Source organism: Ostrinia furnacalis, unplaced genomic scaffold, assembly GCF_004193835.3.
Source record: "Ostrinia furnacalis isolate ACB-3 unplaced genomic scaffold, ASM419383v2 OfSCF1084, whole genome shotgun sequence".
Lineage (NCBI taxonomy): Eukaryota > Metazoa > Arthropoda > Insecta > Lepidoptera > Crambidae > Ostrinia > Ostrinia furnacalis.
Genome location: NW_021131323.1, coordinates 111,263 through 132,212, shown reverse-complemented (window position 1 = coordinate 132,212; position 20,950 = coordinate 111,263). Strand labels below are relative to the sequence as shown.

The 20,950-nt window shown below is 35.9% G+C and overlaps 1 protein-coding gene across 3 annotated transcripts; it reads left to right on the top strand.

Annotated features, from left to right (window-relative positions):
* The first annotated feature begins 7 nt into the window (after nucleotides 1-7).
* LOC114351109 (uncharacterized) lies at nucleotides 8-3,659 on the top strand. 3 transcript variants are annotated; one of them, XM_028302174.1, is made up of 5 exons: nucleotides 8-203; nucleotides 1,050-1,184; nucleotides 1,748-1,864; nucleotides 2,657-2,749; nucleotides 3,357-3,659. In XM_028302174.1, the coding sequence occupies exons 1-5, from the start codon at nucleotides 99-101 to the stop codon at nucleotides 3,591-3,593; spliced, it is 687 nt and encodes a 228-aa protein (XP_028157975.1). In that variant the 5' UTR covers nucleotides 8-98; the 3' UTR covers nucleotides 3,594-3,659. The 3 variants fall into 3 exon arrangements, with proteins under 3 accessions (XP_028157975.1, XP_028157974.1, XP_028157976.1); XM_028302173.1 differs by having other exon boundaries at nucleotides 2,645-2,749; XM_028302175.1 differs by lacking the exon at nucleotides 2,657-2,749.
* Nucleotides 3,660-20,950: the final 17,291 nt, after the last annotated feature.

Sequence of the window (20,950 nt, the reverse complement as noted above, 5' to 3'; positions counted from 1 at the left end):
AATCCGCAGATTTGTGATCTAGAAAAATTACCCGTTTATCCTGAGAGCCATGTAGGAATTGACCGAAACCTGGATTTGAAGGCCCAACCCTGATCAAAATGCTGGCCCAGGTCTACGACACGCTCGTGTATGGAGCCATATTCTTGAGCCTGTTCTTCATTGACTATATCTTGGGGAATGGCTTTGTCGATGTGTCACAGAAGGTGAAGACAACAGTTTATATTCTTGTAGTTTTGTTTTGTATTTGACCATCGCGAATTTGAGTAAAAGCATTAAGGTTTGAGTCTTCTGCCTCTACTTTTGTCAAAATAAATAATCTCATTAACTCTTTGTGGTAAGTTAAATATGCTTGTGTTACCAGTGGTTTCACCAGATTATTCCAGTGGCGGTGGGGTTCAAACCCGCATTCCTTGGAACTCGGCCAGTTGGACACCGTAATCATTGTGGGCTATTGTCGCAAAAGACAATTCCGGAAATTGGCGTCTTTTTTTTTCGCGCGGCCATCGGCCAAACTTTGTTTTTATACAAAATAGTGTAATAAACCAAACTTACTATGACATGTATACCTCTAAACTCAGTCTGAACTGAGTTACGAGCATTAGAAGTTTGATGATTTACATACTAGATTTGTTTTTTGCGCGCAAAGTTTTGTAAGAAATTGCAACAAAATAGTGAGATTGTATGTGCAAACAAACAATATCATCCATTAAAGGCTCCAGACATCAGTATGGAGCAGAATCAGTGCAATAAAAAATAGCGCAATATTTTGTTGCAATTTCTTACAAAACTTGCGCACAAAAAGCAAATCTAGTATGAAATCATCAAACTTCTAATGCTCGTAACTCAGTTCAGACTGAGTTTAGAGGTATTCATGCCATAGTAAGATTAGTTTATTACACTATTTTGTAAGCAAAAAACAAAGTTTGGTCGTTGGCCGCGCGAAAATAAAAAGACGCCACTTTCCATACAAAATCTGGCATTGCCATTTATTGGGCTATTTTAACCATCAAATTTTTTGTTGGCATTTCTAAATTGTTTCACTCTCTTAGGCCTTCTGCAAGGTAGCATGCTTCATCAAGCGGTCGATCAGGGAGGAGGCGAAGGTGGCGCAGCTCACCACCGAGAATCCCATCAGTGTGCCCGTTCTGTTTGCCGAAATTTTGGCGTTGTCACTTACTATTGCAGTAAGTTACTTTTTTATATTCCTATATTTTGTACGGACGACGGCACGTCAACGTAACCACTGTGGGTTCTTGTGCAGTTGTAATAGGGGCGAGTTTGCAACAAAAATGGGTAACCTGATGTGCTGTCGTGTGTACAATTTGTAAGATTGCCTATGGAGTGTACAATAGAGACGCTTGCGTTTGGGACTATGTCTGTCAAAGATTAAATTTTTAGAATCTAATATGAAAGACAATTTTAAAATTGTGATCGATTAGAAATTCGTCTTAATTAATGTTATGAAAAATCAAAGTATAATGGTAAGATGAAAAAAAAAGTGACGAAATGTTATACGCATAAAACGCTTTCTGAAACTAGACGTGCTTAAAAATTCTGCAAAAGAACCCAATGGGGAACTGAATTCAGAACCTCGAGTCAAGAATTTCCAAATCGCTAACCAATGGAAAAGTAGACATCATTTACAAAAAAAAAATCACTGACGTTTAAATTCTTTTAATGAAATTATTGAGGGAGGCCTATGTTCAGCTGTAGACGTCCTGTTTCTGTAATGATGATAATGTTCTAGATCCTAAAGAAATACAAGCACATCCGCGGCAAGGATCGAATGGATGAACTGCTGCAGGAGAGCCGCGATGCGCTGCGGCAGACCAACGAGTTCCTGGAGAAATGGCGGCTTAGACGAGTGAGTAAGCCAAGGTATCATTAGTTTGTTCTTTTCAGCCATATTGACGTCAACTTCTGGGCAAAAACCCCACAAGGATTTCCACAACAATCGGTCCTGTGATGCCTGCATCTAAAGCCTGGTCCGTGAGCACGTAGAATCCCGTCCAATGACCCCAAGCTACCCATCCTTATCGCTCGCGCGTAATTATATTGCTGTCGCGACTGTGCGACGCGCGCCCGCAGTGAGTGTGCGAACTCGACAGCAACGTAATTACGTGCGAGCGACAAGAATGGGCAGCTTGGGGTCATTGGACGGGATTCCACGTGCTCACGGACCAGGCTTTAGGTAGGTACTTACGTCCCACGTTCCCAAGTATTGTTCGTTCGTTCTTTTTAACCAAATGACGTTCACTGCTTGATAAATAAAGCCAACTTCCACAACGACTGGTCCTGCGCTGCCCGCGTCCAGGTACTTCCCGCGACCTTCACCAGATCGTCGGTCCACTTAGTGGGGGGCCTGCCTACACTACCATTTTTCTGTCATCCTCTGAGTAAGAGTAACCTTTCTTATCTGTTCTGAAAGCAGTACATCAGGATTACCATTATGGAATCTTGTGTAGTTGTAAAAATGAATTTGTGATTTGTTGTTGACTGTAAAAAATCTTCATATGTACATAAACTTTGAAGACACTATCGTTTGATATCTACCAACAATACCAGTCATTTTCTTCATCTTCTCTAATGAGCATTTTAATCAAAGCATTATGTTCCATATTGACGGTGTCAATTAAACTTTTAGATAAATTGGCAGGTGCCCACCGAGTACTCCTACCTGGATGACGAGCCGCAGGAGATCAAGCCCCTCAAACTGGAGGTGCCTATACTCCATATGGCTATCATAGATGTAAGATCTGCTTGGTACATCCTTAAAATATTTAGCGCTTTCTGACTAGCAATTTGCCTCGCCGTCACGGCGTATACTGAGCTGATGCCATTTTGGTGCTTGTAGACGTTCTGTTGTCTAGTTTTAGTTAAATTATCTTGCTGTGTACCTACTTGCATCGAATAAATATTTTTCTTTCTTTCTTTCTTTCTTTCGCCTTCTCACTGTGAAATTGCCGGTCTAATTGCGAGTGATTACTGACTAAACCTACGTTATGTAGGTACAAGTGGTAGAACATAGGTACTCGTAGTTCACCAGATCTTAGTGAAGTAACATTTAAATTATGGACAAGATAAAAATTTANAGAATTAAGGTTGTGAGATCAGCAATATTTTAGTCAAAGGAAAACTACTTAATTTGGTGAATTCATTATGAATTAATTTTGAAACCTATGAAAATAAAACTGCGCCGTGTGGGGACGGCCGTAAAGAATACTCTTCCCCACCGCCAACAGGAGGCGTGTCGTAAGAGGCGACTAATTCCTGCAGTACCGGACGGGCAGCAGCGTCTGCTTGCGAAACCAAACAAAAAACTGCGATCTATACTATCTTTTATATTATCTTTTCAGACTCTAGGAACCACTCGGAGCCAGCCTGAACGAGGGGACGCAGGTGACACAATCAACATCACCGACTCCACTCTCCTCTCAGTAACTTCTCTCCTAGATGACGAGCTGGAATCCTCTGACAGTCAGGATCCAGTCAACGCGAATGGCGAGAAAGCTTCAGAGAACACCCGAGTGGAGTTCCGCAATAGGTACCTCTGGGACGTCATGGAAGAAGATGCCGCTAATCTGGAGGATTGATAGAAACACATGATCAAAAGCAGTCAGACTCAATGTGAATAGTTTTAACGCGATCACAGTACGGTGATGCAGTGTGTATATTTTTGGTTTTAAATAAATATTTGGTGTTTTAATCAGAATTTGACTTTTTGTTGTTAATTAAACAGTTTATCTTTCTCCCTGTACAGCTAGATCCTACAGCTTGACGACCAAATTACCTTCATACATTATTACTTTTTAATAATACTATGCTAAAAAAAAGTATTTAGTTCAACTGCTGAAATCAGTAGTGCTAACAATATTCCGTATACTAACACCATCAATAATGATTATATTTTTATAATTTGGTATTAGTCTTATACACTATACGAGAAATTAATGAAACAGAAACGCGAGCACGCACGCCGAAGTACAGGCGACACACGGCGAAATTAACTGAAGGGAGTGCTTACACTATGTCTCAATAAACTTGTTGCATAGTGTACCTGCGCCATACTGCCTCTAATCGGCGACTGGCAATCGCACGATAAAAATTAAAAGAGGGTAGTTCGGTTTTACTTTTCAAATTCTAACGGTGCATTCTAGCTTCGGACAGTTTCTCAGTGCGTGTTACGCATAAAAGTCGTGTCTCGTACTTTATAAAACCGTAGGATTTGGACTTTATTTTCAAAATTGACTTTACTACATTTTATTGTGTGTGAGGTTGTGAACTATCTAGTTTGTGTCAAGGGTGTGTTAACCAGCAATAAAATGGACCTTGAGAAAAACGTTCCAGGTCAGTGAATGTTTAATTTTTCACCGAATTTATGTAGGTAACTAGCTTTTGACCGCGGTTTCACCCGCGTTATTAACTTTTATTCCCATCAAGCTTGCCACCCGGGGTGGTGGTTGGCACTTAATAGGTCACGTTTATATTCCCATCTGCCCCCTTATAACTTACCACCGGGGTGGTGGTTGGAACTAAATAGGTGGCGTTTATATTCCCATCTGCCCCCTTATAACTTACCACCGGTGTGGTGGTTGGAACTAAATATGTGGCGTTTGTATTTCGCATATGCCCCTTTCAAACTTTGCCATCAGGGTGTTGGTTGGCACTAAATAGATAGGTAGCGTTTGTATTCCCATCTGCCCATTTCGAACTTTACCACCGGGGTGGTGGTTGGCACTACATACGTGGCGTTTTATATTCCCATCTGCGGCATTAAATAGGTGGCTTTTGTATTCCCATCTGCCCCCTTTGAACATTGCTAACGGGATGGTGGTTGGCACTAAATAGGTAGCGTTTGCCACCTCAGTGGTCGATGGCACTTATTTTGTTTCATATGCCCCCTTCAAGTATACCTTCGGGGTGGCGGTTGGCACTAATCTAGTGTATTATCAGTTTTTGTAGACGGTGAACATAAAACAAGTAATAATCTGTTTGGTGTTATAAAAATTAAATATGCTTTATTCTAAGAATCAAATCACAGCCATGAAATCGAACCCAATAATTTCGTTGTTCAAAAANTCCAAAATCCCTGTTCATCACGCAACTACCACTTTACAAAGTGACAACTGTCACTTGTTCCTATTAAACTGTGATTAGTTAACACTTTCGGCGTCAAACGTTACTTTATAATGGCTGGATTGTCATTTAGAGCTGTCCATTACTAATTTGGTGCTTTCACTTAACAAACTTATTAAGTACTTATACAAAACACTAACGGTTAAATCTTTGAACCTTAATTGGTTAAACATAAGGTCTACGGTTATTTTTAAGCTATATTAAAGTGGTAGGAATCCAGAATGTGGATTTGATGATCCAATTGAAGGGTATTTGATCGAAAAGTGATTTAACGGTTTTCATGGAAGCTTGATTAATGTAATTGAGTATGGTAACACTAAAATGCATTTGGTTCAATTGTTTCCAAGAAAAATAGCTTTTGACGAGTACTTTCCCGAGTATGCATTTTTACAATTTGCAGCTTTAGTAAAAGATTTCTTTAGGAGAATTTTTTTTAGGCGATGACTAATATCCTTGTTAACCCCTCCAAGTAGTGTAGTGCTAAATATTGGTATGTTATACTTGTGTTCGGATTAGATTCACCACAATTAGTGCAGTGGTCGACGGGGTTCGAGCCAGCGATCTTCCTTACTGGCATCGTTGGGCAGCAGCTGGCACTATATAATTTTTAGCCTTATAATTATACCTATATTTTTAATCACATTTTTATATATTTATGATTTTTCGTATATCTTCTACAGTACAAAAGGCGAACATAATACCGTATCTAATTTACCAGTTACTTTATTTTTGCAAAATAATTACCTTAAAAATTACAATTTATTGAACAATGATTTTTATCCCATTAGAATTATAACTTAAGTATTGAACCTATTTTTATCCCATTTTTAATTAAACTGTCTACCGACATCCTGCTGTTATTGTGACATCAAAGCATTCCGCTTTTTCCTTTCAACTTTCATCCCCCGTTCTTTATTGCCTTTGAAATAAAGTCTACAAACGAACCAATATAGATAGATGATGTAATATTACATGTGTCAAGATAGTGGCAAAATTAATATCGTCTGCTTTAGTACTATCGATTGGTTGAGGGTCTGTTCGACACCAGAAGTGTGGGATATTTTAGTCCCTTTGTGGATTAGCGAGGATTTACAATGTTAAATAGATAAGTAGCGCGGTTGTTAAGCTGCTCGAATGAAATGGTTCTAATTATTATTCGTGGTTTTCATAAAGATAGTTTTAAGATAATTATTTTAAATAATTATAAATTATTATCAAAGTACAAGGTTTTTTTTTATGTGACAGGTGGCAAACGAGCAGACGGATCACCTACGTTGTTATTAAAGGAGTCTTAAATGTGACTACTTACCTTCTTTTTCAAAATTAGCAGTGTAATTAGGTGCCTAGTTTGCTGCATGGTTTGTTTCTTTCGTAAATCACATTCATGACATAATTTATTAGATTTTTCAATGCTAACAATTTCGGCTGAAACGAGCGAATAAGTTCAGTTTATCCCGTACTTCTATAACCCTCATCAATTATATTGTAACTATCTATACGACGAAGTAGTACTAGCATAGCGTTATTATTTACTGACTTATAAATAATTGTATATCTCGCCAACTAGTAGGTACACTAAGCCCCTATTCCTCAAACCGCGCGACATTTTTCTCGCGTCTCCGGGATTAGCCCCCGCTTTGTGGTATTACAGCAGCTTACGGCGCTTATTAAGGGCGGTAGAGATTATTTATGCATTGCTGGCTGTTAATAAGTTTGAGGTAATACACTCGACATCAAATAAATCGCACCTCCCACGAGAAGCATTTTCAAACGTATGCATCCCCACTTCCCACCAATATTGTAATATATTCGGCCACTTNTGTCGTTTTTATCGTTAAATCGCAACTACACACAGAACTCAACAAAATATCTATCAAAATCAATATGTACATTTTTATTTTCATTTAGTGTGGTGCAGCAGTCATCTTGACATTTACTTTTTTTAAGGCAAAGGAATAATTACATTATGCACCCAAACCACAGATTACATAATAGCCCAAATATCTTTTTTGTCTTTAATAATAACTCAAAAATACAAAAAGACATCAGTTTTGGTCAACTATTTCTTAGTTTTACTTTTATTTCATTTGTTTCTGTGAAATACGTAAGATATTCCCAATAAAATATTTTATCGGAAAGTACTTACCGGTTTTTCAAACGTCACTAGGCGCACGAAGAAACGCCACCTGACAAAAGAGTCCCTACTTAGGTTTACTATAGCATGGTGAAAACGAACTTAGGTTAGTGGGCAGTTTAGGCGATCGTTTAACCAAAGTGATATTTAGTTAGCAAACGCTTAAGGGATCGATGGTGAAAACGGGCATTAGAGTCTTAAATGTGACTACTTACCTTCTTTTTCAAAATTAGCAGTGTAATTAGGTGCCTAGTTTGCTGCATGGTTTGTTTCTTTCGTAAATCACATTCATGACATAATTTATTAGATTTTTCAATGCTAACAATTTCGGCTGAAACGAGCGAATAAGTTCAGTTTATCCCGTACTTCTATAACCCTCATCAATTATATTGTAACTATCTATACGACGAAGTAGTACTAGCATAGCGTTATTATTTACTGACTTATAAATAACTAGCTTTCCGCCCGCGGCTTCGCCCGCGTGGAATTTTGTCTGTCACAGAAAAACTTTATCGCGCGCGTCCCTGTTTCAAAAACCGGGATAAAAACTATCCTATGTTCTTTCCCGGGACTCAAACTATCTCTATGCCAATTTTCATCAAAATCGGTTGCGAGGTTTAAGCGGGAAAGCGTAACAGACAGACAGACAGACAGACAGACAGACAGAGTTACTTTCGCATTTATAATATTAGTTGGGATTGTATATCTCGCCAACTAGTAGGTACACTAAGCCCCTATTCCTCAAGCCGCGCGACATTTTTCTCGCAACTCCGGGTTTAGCCCCCACTTTGTGGTATTACAGCGGCTTACGGCGCTTATTAAGGGCGGTAGAGATTATTTATGCATTGCTGGCTGTTAATAAGTTTGAGGTAATAGTAGATTTGTTGTAGGATTTGGTGTTTGGTGTTTGATTTCGAATGTGAGAGACTTTTTTAACTCAAGTGATTTATCTTCTTACGCATCTTTTTTTTTACTTTTTTATGTAGCAAAATGCAGGTATTTTTTTTTTATTTGTCTTTGTTTTAACCTCGTAAGCCCGGATGTGCCTCAGAAGGAACTGAAACTTTGTAGTCAGTAACGCCGACACATTTTCGGAGGTGATTATGTCACTGTCAAATTATCATTTTTCTTTGACAAGGTGGTTCGTCCGAGAAGACGATCGATGATGTACGATTAATTTTTTTTCTTCACGGTAGTTTAATTGCAAAACTGACCAGTATAATTTAAGTTAAAATACTGCTAAACAAGCAAAAAAAATATTTTTCCCAATTTGAAGTAGTTTTGTAAGATTTTTTTTCGTTTGAAAATAAAAGTTCTTTGCAAGGAACATTCGGTCTTGATGGTGAAAGTTTTATTTTTGTATATTTTTTCTATTGAGATGGGATTGAGTATTGGACTTTTAAAATTATGATATGATTGAGAAAATTTACCATAAGAACGTTCTGATTTTTAGTTTAGTAAATATTATAATTAACATGAATATTCACTTTACTTCTTGTACATTTTAACCTATCATTAGTGTATGTTATAAAACCGATAGTACTTTTAAAAGTACTAATTATGAAACATTAAATAAAATTAAAACCGTTGTTCCTTTTCAGTTACATTTATTAATATCGTTATTGTATCTTTATGTAGTATTAATTTATTAAGAAGGTTACATTTATGTTTTACTTTAAAGTATAAAATACAATTTATTTACTTTTCCTTTTTAAAGTCTGCAATACCGAATGTTCTTTTAAGAGAAAACATTTTTTTATTATTTTTCACCTAAAATAAGCTCTATGCACTATTATATAGGGCCCCTGAAAATATGAATGCAAAAGAAAATCTCTAACATAGAATTTTTTTTACTCGAAGTGCTCGGCGTTTACTACTTCAAATTATTCGTTCTTCTGAAAGCACATTCGGCGATACTTAGAAGTCGACCAATTTTATTACAACTTTTTTTTGTAATTCCAGTAATTTTATAGATTTCCGTGATTTATTTTATTGTTTAGCTTGAAATGTAATTTTAAGGATTTGCCTACATACTTAAATGTATAAAACTGTACACATGCTAATTCACAATTTTTAACTGAAACTAAATCTTCAAAAACACAATTTTTAATGATGTCCAATTTCAAGAAACAATATTTTCTTACAGAAGTTATTTTAATTTATTTATGAATCTTTTTAAGTATAGCCTAATAATAATTGTCCCAGTCACAGCGCAAGTTTAATTTTGTAAAGAAGGTACAAAACACTCATTTCATACCTACATTATATTTTTCAACCCTAAAACGCTCGATCAGCACCTAACTAACCCTAAAATCAATCGAACAACAAACCGAAAGGCGGGGACATATCCATCACAGAAACTGTCATTACTCTACGATTACCGGGGGCCTGTTAGACCAGACACGTGTGCATTGTCTGCGACCACCGAAATTATGGTGTTAAACTTGCATCGATGGGTTAGGTAAAAAGTGGTCTTATTAGATGAATTTTGGGGTTGGTGTGGGGTTAGATGAGGTTTTTAATCTGTGAATTTATATGAAATTAATTATAACGTTGTTAAAGGTTATTAAAATCAATTTAAGAGGTTACTTTATACCACACTTAGGTCCGTATTCTGAATGGATATTCTAAATTCAGAAACCGGGCATGGTGAACCACACCACACCTGTATATAACACTGAAACTCAAAAATTGCAGTAACTGTAAAACTAACCTTCACTGGTCGACTACAAACTTGACTTGAAACAGTGATGCTTGGGTTTTTGTTGGCGGTCAAGCTGTAGATGATTTTTACAAGATTTTCTTTACCTTGAAAATCCTTGGAAACCTTTGAAATCCTTTGAAACCTTAAGTTAAATCACTCTAGACCATTTCACGTTACTCCCAGCGAAGTAAATTTTAAATTGAAGGAAAGCTTAACCCCTTTAAAGCTTGGTCCTAATTATTAGCTCAACCTAATCAATCATTCCTGAACGTCAGTGAAACAATACCGGCTATCTAGTTTCCAGTCGCCGCACTGGTATTGACAGCTAGCTCGTTTGTCATTCGCTATCCGACTTGGGACTGTAAGTGTAAAGTATTTGAAGTGCAAAAATGGTCAGAGTAGTGTTTATTAAAAAAAAAATTTGGCCAATTTGATAATCAAAAGTCAGTAAAAAGTCAGTTAAGTCTTTAAAAAGCATATTTACTCATCCTAGTATTACTTTAACCCTATCATTACTGCACTGCTTTGGTGCAATAAATGGACCAGAGTTATTATAAATTGTCGATTGAAATGGTCAGTTATTGTGAATTGCTGCAGGTAGATTAAGATTTTGAAATAAATATGCGTCAATGTATTTTTTTATACTTATAGCCTCGCAGAAAAAAAAATCTAATAGTCGAAATTTTTGAAGTAGGTAACACACATTGGCAAAGTCTCAAGTAGTAAAAAGTTCTCAAGTTCCATCTTTCGTTTGTTCTTTACTCAACTTCGTATGTATCACTTTAGCTGATTATAGTTCCGATAGCGATAGATAACTGAAGCTAAGTACTTTATGGTTAAAGTGTCAAGTTGAAGGAAACTTTCCAAGAGAATTACCAGGCGCCCAGATCATGCCAGGCGATCCATTTATCACTCACCGGCTTTTTTGTCCCGCTCTATTCAATACTTTTTGCGCGGGAGATTAAATTTCGCACGTCTCGTTCGAGGTCCAAACCATTAATACTGCACGACCAATCTAAAAAGACCCCTGTTTTATAACTAATATAGTAAAGTTTCGAAGGCCAGCAATAATTGGTCCTGCCTGTCCCCATCTTGTCATTGTGCTTTTTTATTTTTTTACACGTCTGGTTGCTGTTACACTGATTATGATTTTTGCGGCAACCCAAATTACTGTGAAGGGATGAATTGATATTTGATGACACGTCTCTGATGTTTTGTTTTTGTTGGTGCAATTTTTGTTAGCGCGGGGTCGATTTCACCCACTCTAGCAGTGAAAGTGTTAAATGAAATATATTTTACTATAAGCTGTTCTCTAATTTAAAATAAAATATAAATAGAAATATCTTAGATAGGTAGGTACTTCATAAAATTGTAATGCCTAGTTAATTTTTTTTAGAAAAACTCAGTGGCTCAAAAACTGGCCTTTGGGTGTCATTTCGACAATGTTTATTTTAGTAGGCATTGCTTACATAACAAAGCACTGACGACACATAATTACAAGACATAAATAATCACCATATAAATAACTAAAGGCACGTGCACTCACCAAACAAAAGATGACGAATTACTATAAAATCATAGTCAAGTCGCCGCCTACAAAATTTTACAACCGAAAATCGTAATCTGTTATTTGATGAAAACCATCCTCTTTTCGGTTAAATTGCTTGAAATTACCACTTTATATTTACTTATCCATCACTCTTATGACTTTAAAATAAGACTCATATTCCACTAAACTGTAGATTATAAAGATGGCATTCGAATTCCAGATTCAAATGTTTGTTATAATCACCCTTAATACGTCCACCATAACTTGACCTCTAATACAGTTTTGGCTCTTCCCACGAGGAGTTCAAGTAAGACTGGTTCATTTTTCCAAGATGGCGCCCAACTGAACGGTCACGTGTCGGTCACGTGACCACGAAGAAACTGGACGCGTTGGTTTGGAATAACAGCATAAATACCATCATTAGGGATTTCATTATTTTTACTATTGTTTGCGTATTCGGGCTTGTATTTTGTAATAGATAGGGGTGTGAGTAAGCAGTTCTTTGATAATGATTTTTTACTAACGTACCTACACAATTACGTATGAGTAATTCAAATTTTTTTGCCTCATCACAGTATTTATGGATGCTAGGGTGCTAGCTTGGATCGTCCAAGGGTGCTAGGGTCAATCATCAAAATAAATGTTAATAATAAATCACCAAACTTAGTAGGTGTCAATGACATTGGTATCATAAAAAGTTTTTGAGCTAAATCATAGCAACTTGCACTGGGTAAAACATAAAATAAGCGATGAACATTTTAGAAGAAATGAAAAAGCAAAGGCAACTTTAATTGAAATAAAACTCAACATTAAATGTTATTTTTTATACGTATACCTACTCGTACATGGGAAATACCACGGTAATGAAATACCTACCTGCTAAACTAGCTGACCCGGCGAACTTCGTACCTTAGTACTATTACTAATAATAGCCTAATGTTCATCAGAAATTATGTAAAATTCTAACGGTGAAAGAAAATTTTAAATTGATCCTGTAGTTTCGGAACCTATTCAATACAAACAATCAAAATCTTTCCTCTTTATAATATTAATATAGACAAGCACTATCGACCATTGCGCCAATATTGGTTTAATACTCAGTAACGAGTAGTTCGTAAACGTTGATTCCGTACAAAGCGTGAAATTCGATAAGTGTTTAATTAATAGCTACATACACAAGTACTTNCGCCAACAGATATTAATGCTAGAGCCAATCATCTTTTAATATTAAATCACCAAACTTGGTAAATTTAAATTCAAATAGTTTATTCAGTACATAGGCCCTTTCCAGGGCACTTATACTAGTAGGTAGGTGCAAATGACATGGGTATCATAAATAGTTTTTAGAGCTAAGACTAAAGTTTAAGCAACTCGCACCTAATATCAGAAGAAATGAAAAGCAAAGTCAATAACTTATTTATTGAAACAAAACTCAACATTACATTATTTTTTTATATTACTCGTAGATGGATTATGTTAATGGTGAAAGAAAATTTCAAATTGATCCCGTAGTTTCTGAACCTATTTAATACAAACAAACAAACAATCAAAATCTTTACTCTTTATAATATTAATATAGACAAGCACTATCGCCCATTGCGCTAATATTGGTTTAATATTCAATAACGTGTAGTTCGCAAATGCTGATTCCGTACAAAGCGTGAAATTCGATAAGTGTTTAATTAATAGATACATAGGTACACAAGGACTTGTACACAACATGCGATGACTGCACTTTCCCCATCAACATTTGCATCGATATTGTATGTCCGGCTACTGTGCTTACAATCAAGGGATGATTTTACTGACAAAGATCAATGAAAGTTTAAAAATGTACAGAAGGTTTTATTGGTTAAGACTGCCACTGAAATATGTTTATTGTTATAAGTTTTTGCAGAATTTTTAAGAAAATAATATTATGATTATCGAAATAAAAGCCGATTACCAATCGGTGTCTAAATCAATTTGACTCAAAAGGTTTGTTAGAAAATCTCGTGAAAAAATCATACCCAAAAAAATTATCCCGAACCAGATTTTTCATTATTGGCGAGACGAGAGTACATTGAAATTATTTCAATGTACTTTTATACGTAAATGGGTACCTACGTATTTCTTAACTATGCGCAATCTTCTAGTTTCTCAGTCATCACTTTTAGAATCAAAAACAAATAATCATATTTCGAATTACTATTTTGAACGTATCAAAGCTTAGGCATAAAACAAACGTTTCAACTTACAATATTGACTTCTGTTTCGTACATTGTCTATACCCTCATAGGAATATTATTAAGGCTTCCATTTGGGGGATGAGCTCGCGTACCTATAAGTGATATTAGGACGCGACATGATTGATTCCGACTGTTAGAGGCACAGGCGGCTTATACAGGGTGTTAGGTAAATGGGTATATGAGCCGACACTAGCCCATGTTAACATGGGCATATAAATGGTATGGTGAAGTCAGAAATTTGATATCATCATTTTAATTTTTTTAATTTTCATACAAATAAATTTGATAAAATCCGTCTTGTATGAAAATTAAAATAATTAAAATGAAGATATCAATTTTCTGACTTCACCATACCTTTTATATGATCATGTTAACNAGTCGCGGTGGTATAATCCATAGACGGAGCTTCGCCTTCTGGGTTTACTTGATAAGCCTCTTTCTTCTTAATATATCTTGACAAGTTTAGATTGTAAGAGGTCGCAGGCAGCATATTATCTTAAACTTTAACCCTTTTTAACCTAATCACTTCATAAGCCAGGTCCTATATTTCGACTCCAGCAAGCAGTTCCTCTATATGGCATTCATGTATAGTTATTAGGCATTCAGGATCAAAAAAGTAGCATCAGGCAATTATACAAATTATGAACCTACTAACACACAAAAAAACATCTATAAAAACATCGTGGAAATGGCCCATCAGAAAAATTAAGTAAGCTAGGAGAGTTGTGACAGGCTGTCACAACTCTCCTAGGTGTTTAAAATGACGACTTGGTTCGAATAATAATTTTTATTTTCTAAACAAGCTGCGCACACAAAATATCAGTGCTACATTTTGAGACCTGAATAACCATGCAACTTGAGAAAAAATAACACAACAGTGCATATATACTAAAACATGATATAAATTGAAATAAAATTTTGACGAAAAACTTACTTTTCGCATTTTTTTGTACACAGACGTCATATTTACGTAACCGTGCCTCTAGCGCCGCCCGCAGGTACTTAGTCAAGAAGAGCGTCTTAAAAGCGACAAACAAGCGTTTTTTCCAGCTTCCTAACTATATTAAGTAAGGAGAAATCGTCCTTGTCACAACTCACCTCTGTCACAACTCTCCTAGGTCTCCCCTACACAACATGTGATGACTGCACTTTCCCCATCAACATTTGCATCGATATTGAATGTCCGGCTACTGTGCTTACAATCAAGGGATGATTTTACTGACAAAGATCAACAAAAGTTGAAAAATGTACAGAAGGTTTTATTCGTTAATACTGCCACTGAAAAATGTTTACTGCCTACGTTATTTTTATTACTTTTGTTGAAACTTTAAGATAAAATGATTATCAAAATAATAACTGATTACCAATCGGTGTCTAAATCAATTTGACTCCAAAGGTTTGTTAGAAAATCGCGTGAAAAAATCATACCCAAAAAGATTATCCCGAACCAGATTTTTCATTATTGACGAGACAAAAGTACATTGAAATAATTTAACTCAATACTTTTATACGTAAATGGGTACCTACTTATCTTATAACTATGCGTAATCTTCTAGTTTCACAGTCATTACTGTAGTGTAGGATAATCAATGAAAAGACAGGCATAAGTTCAGCAGAGTAACCATTTTGAAGCCTCCGTGCTCCTCTAAGAGACCGCGTGCCGCCAAGAGGCGCGAAAAGCAAAAACTTCAATGTCATCTGTCAAACTTTTTATAGACCAACAATCAATGACAGCACAATTACTTTTAGAATCAGAAACAATATTCCGAATTCCTTTGAACGTACTATAGCTTAGGTATAAAACAAACGTTTCAACCTACAATATTGACTTCTGTTTCGTACATTGTCTATACCCTCATAGGAATATTATTAAGGCTTCCATTTGGGGGATGAGCTCGTGTATAAGTGATATTAGGACGCGACATGATTGATTCCGACTGTTAGCACAGGCGGCTTAGTGCTAGGTAATGCGGTTACTTAGCCGATGGACGTCTAAGCTACATTTACTGTTGGAACGATTTTCCACGACGATCCGATCCAGTTGTACGGGACCCAGTAATGCAGGATCACGCAAAACTGGGCAGGCTCGCAGGCTAGTTATTAAATTTATTTAAATCGGGGGCTTCAACCACGGGTGCGTCGAATGCTGGGGGACTCGGCCACGGACCCGTGGTGTGGTTACAGCCATTGGACATTTGGTAAAATGCCTGGTTTTGCCTACGACATTAAGTAGGTAGGTATAATAAAGTGACTAGGTACTCGTACATGTTTTAAATTTTTGATATTATGAAATTAAATAAATCTTTAATTGCTGTATGACACTGTATGTGTAATAAAAAATATGAAATCCGCATATTTTGCCGCTGTCGAATATTTGTATTAACTTGATTTTTATATTTTAAATTATTGTTTCAGATTACAAGCAAGCAGACTGAAGGTAGCAGGATCTTTGGAGTAATGTAAGTAGGTACTACAAGCACAATTTCAGCGAAGGCATGCTGCGTGGCATTACGTTCGCCTTTTTGGGTCGCTTTTTTGTGTGTGTAAAAATTAAGATTTTAAATAAATAAATTAATTAAACAATGCGCTTTAAATACTTATGTATTAACGTGACACAAAAAAACTCAGTGACGATGAATTTACTACTTTTACATATAAGTTTATTCAATAAGGCAGACAATTTTCACAAAAACCTGTATCTTAAACCGCGCTACCGTTTAAGATTGTTATTTTCAAATTAAATTAACTTCCATTTTTTAAATCCACCCATCACCCCTAAAATTAATATCATAAACCGTTAAGCTCATTACAAAAGATAATTCATATTGCCGTCGATTTGAAAACTATTTGTACCCCATAATTTCACACATACAACTTTGTATGGGATGTAAAATATTGTACAATGGGCTAATTTTTAGACACGTGACCATGGTATGTGTGCCTCCACCCATGTTGGTACCTGTGGGAATATTTGGTGGAAAGGGTGACTTTTAGAAACTACCCTCTTCACGGTCCCTAAGTCTGGTGTTAGCGGGTTCGTTTTCCGTAAAGGGCAATTTTTTTGTATTGAGGACGAGTATTTTATTATCCATAATATTGGACATTAATTAGGTAAAAGTTGAGATTAAACCTTCCCTTTTATCTACTCTAAAAAACTGTCATCTAGTTGTCTGAAGATTATGCATATAAATGGTATGGTGAAGTCAAAAATTATATCATCATTTAAATTTTCATACAAATCTGATTTTATAAATTATGTTTTGTATGAACATTTAAAAAATTAAAATGATGATTATCAAATTTCTGACGTCACCATACCATTTATATTCATAATTATGTTAACATGGGCTAGTGCCGGCTCATATACCCATTTACCTAACACCCTGTATACTAAGTATAATAAAGATACATTAATAAGTTTATACAGGGTGGAATTTTGTAATGCGACCTAGAGGGAAAGAACCTCAAAGAAAAACTTCCTTTATTTTTGAAAAGAAAGAGACAACTACATTCAAAGATTTTCTAAAACAAACAACATGCAAGCCGTCTAGTCTACTGGTGAGTGTATGTATATGCAGTCTCCAATAGATGGCACTGTGCTCCTTTAGATCGCGGTATCATTTGATTTTTTCCTGACTTTGAAGACAAACGAAAATTGTTCACTAATTTAAACGGACGGTACAGACATGTATCCGTCCCCCGGACACGGCCTGAGCCGAGGTCCGAGCCTACCGTGGCGCCCTCAGGCCGCGTCCGTAGTCCCCTCGATCGGGCCCACTAGAGTGAGCCCGCCGTAGGCTGGACTTTGGTCCAACGCCGCGGTGGGCAACCCTCTTGTTGGGTTCGCCACTGATCGGGCGCCTTATGCGCTCGAAACGGCCCGATCGCGAACGTCGGTCTGCGACCGACGATCGCTAAACGGCTAGAGTACCTTCTGTACTCGCCACTCTGCCCGGTGAAGCTGGAAAAGCTCCTCAAGCTACCAGCGCGCGTCCCTTCAAAAAAAAAAAAAAAAACTAATTAATTTAAACATAACATAACTAGACATTTACAATTTATGAGAACGTCCACTTCTTTACAAGTGGATGTTACGTGATTACTATACCCACGATTCTGTAACGATAAGTGGCAAAAAACTTAAATTAAACCCATTATTGACAGTGGCGCCCTCATTTATAATATTAATTTGTCGGCGCCGGACACAGATGCTGCAAATTATTATTGATGACTAGCGGCCGCCCGCGACTTCGTACGCGTGGATCTCGTTTTACCTCCCCTTCATCTATCTTACGCGGTTCAGATTTTTTCATACATTTTTTTTCCCGCTAACTCCCGTTCCCGTGGGAATTTTGCAATATCCTGTTGTAACTAAGCTTTAAGTTTACTAAGGTACCTGCATGCCAAATTTCAAGCGTCTAACTTAAGCGGTTTAGATTTTTCATGCAAAATGATTTTCCCGCTAGTGTAGGTACTTCATCTATGCTTTAAGATAACCCGATACAGAATTTAGCTAATCGTTCGATAGTTTGGTCGGCTTTGAATTTTGATGAGGAATTGGCTGATTCTAAATCGGTGTAATGTGCGCACTTTCATACATGTCCATACAAACTATCAGCCGGCTAATAGTGTGTGTAGGCTGAGGGATGTCTTTTAAAATTACTCGTTTATTAGTGAAATTTTATATGAAAAATAAAATTAGCCAAGTGCGTGTCGTGTCACGCGCAGTGTAGGGTTCCGTAGTAGTCCGTCGTTACCCTAATACAGGGTGTTAGGTAAATGGGTATATGAGCCGAAACTAGCCCATGTTAAGATAGGCAGACATATAAATGGTATGGTGAAGTCAGAAATTTGATATCATGATTTTATTTTTTTTAATTTTCATACAAAAAAAAATTTAGAAAATCCGATTTCTATGAAAATTAAAATAATTTACCAAACACCCGGTATATTTCAGAAGCAAGCAATTACTTCACTTAAAGTCACTTTTAATATTTTCTTTCAAGGAATTTTTATTAGATATGAAACTTTGTATGTTATACATGAGATAAACGACTATTACTCCTAAACAAAACCGTTATGGTTTTCCTTGAAAGTTCATAAAAAGCACTATTATTATAAATGTTTCCAGATTTTTCAAGCCAACAGTTTAGTTTTGAGAGGGGGACTCCCTACTCGAACAAAAATTGGCACTTAAAAGTTTAAACTTAAAAATTAAATTACTTAAAAACCCCTAAACCATTTTAATAATATAATAATAACAATAAACCCTTTTGTTCCAAACCTTGAATTTACATTACAGATTTTTGCAATTACGTACGACATATTAAAAATGGCAATGCCAGATTTTGTATGGAAGGAAAACCATTTTAAAAGACCTATATAATACGACACCCTACACGATGAGATAGAAGATGAAAAAAAAATTCATCCCCACTTTACTTGTAGGGAGCTACCCTAAAAAATTTTTTTTTTTTTTCAAAATTTTATTTTACCGTTTTGTCGGCGTGATTAATATACATACCTCCACAAAATTACAGCTCTCTAGTGCCAATAGTTACCAAGCAAAAACCTCGGACAGACAGACAGACAGACATAACGAAACTTTAAGGGTTCCTTGTCAGGACTACGGAACCCTAATAAATGGCAATTTAAACTATTATTTAACGCGAGTTACCTTTTTATAATACATATTACTGAGACCTTGTGATTATCTATAGTCTCGAATAATAACCACAAACAACATGCAAGCGCCATCTGTTGGTGAGTGTATATGCAGTCTCCAACAGATGGCACTGTGCTTCTTTAGATCGCGGTATCATTTGATTTTTTCCCGACTTTGAATACAAACGAAGATCTGCAACCGGTTAACTTTTACTTACGTTATAATTTTTGAAAACATTTACTTTTAGGAAGTAAATGTAACGTGAATACTATACAGGGTGGAATTTTTAAAATACTACCTAGGGGTGGCGGCGTTAAATGGGTACTTTTCTTCCACCCTAATTACTAAAAAAGTACCCTTAATACTGTAGATAGAAATACCTACTCAAAGAAAACACCTTTATTTTTTAAAGGAAAGAGAACTGAATTCAAAGATTTTCAAAAATTTACCACCATACCATACAATTTTCTGTAAATAATTTAAGATTTCATGATTTTCCTTTCATTTGATTTATCAAATCTGTTTGAGAGATTTAGTTGGTTCGATTCCCGGGTGTAGTAAGCAAATTTTTGGAAATCTTTGAATGCAGTTCTATTGAATTTATTGTTCTATTTGAATGTTTAATTTACTTCCAAATCACATTCAACATTTGCAATTCAATCTTTTTAAGAGAACTATTTTCCGAATTCTCACTGAAAACTGTTTTTATGACATAGATGAATTTATAAAATTCTGCCGTGGTAACCTATGCGAATTGCTAATTTATGACATTCTTGTAATTTTGATACTGACATTGTATTCTCACATTTTATTGTGATCATAAAATTGTTTAATTTTTTATAATTTATGTGACATCCTAAATTTTAATCCTTACCTGAATTACCTAATTGTTTTAATTGATATTGTAATTGCATTGTAATAAATATTTTTGACATTTAAATTCTATTGGAGCTAGATCATGTAATATTGATAATGACTATTAATAATTTAATAATAATACTGCATGACGACTAAATGTTTGCATATCGCTATGTCGATGAAACATGTTGTTCTCGTAATAAGATAATAACTGAAATGTACCATGTTTTATGCAAATAAATAATTTTGAATTTGAATATTGAATTTCTTTACAAAAATAAAGGAATGTTTTCTTTGAGTAAACTTTTCTATCTACAGTATTGAGAGTACTTTCCCTTCAAGTGGCATTACAAAATTCCACTCTGTATAAATTATATAAATATCTTTGGACATTTTACACTGTGCCTTTAGTCCCAAACTAAACAAAGCTTGTACCTATGGGTACTAGACAACGGAAAAAAACATACTCAAATACTCTTTTTTAATTACATACATTTTATTGCATACATTATACATAGTAACACCCAGACCCGTCACAGAAATTCAAATTTATCATTTCAATTTCTGCCCGGCCGGGAATCGAACCCGGGACCTCTCGGCATAGTAGTCCGTTCTGAACCACTACACCAAACGGCCGAGTTTAAAATATTATGTGCATAAAATCCAACCACAATAACAG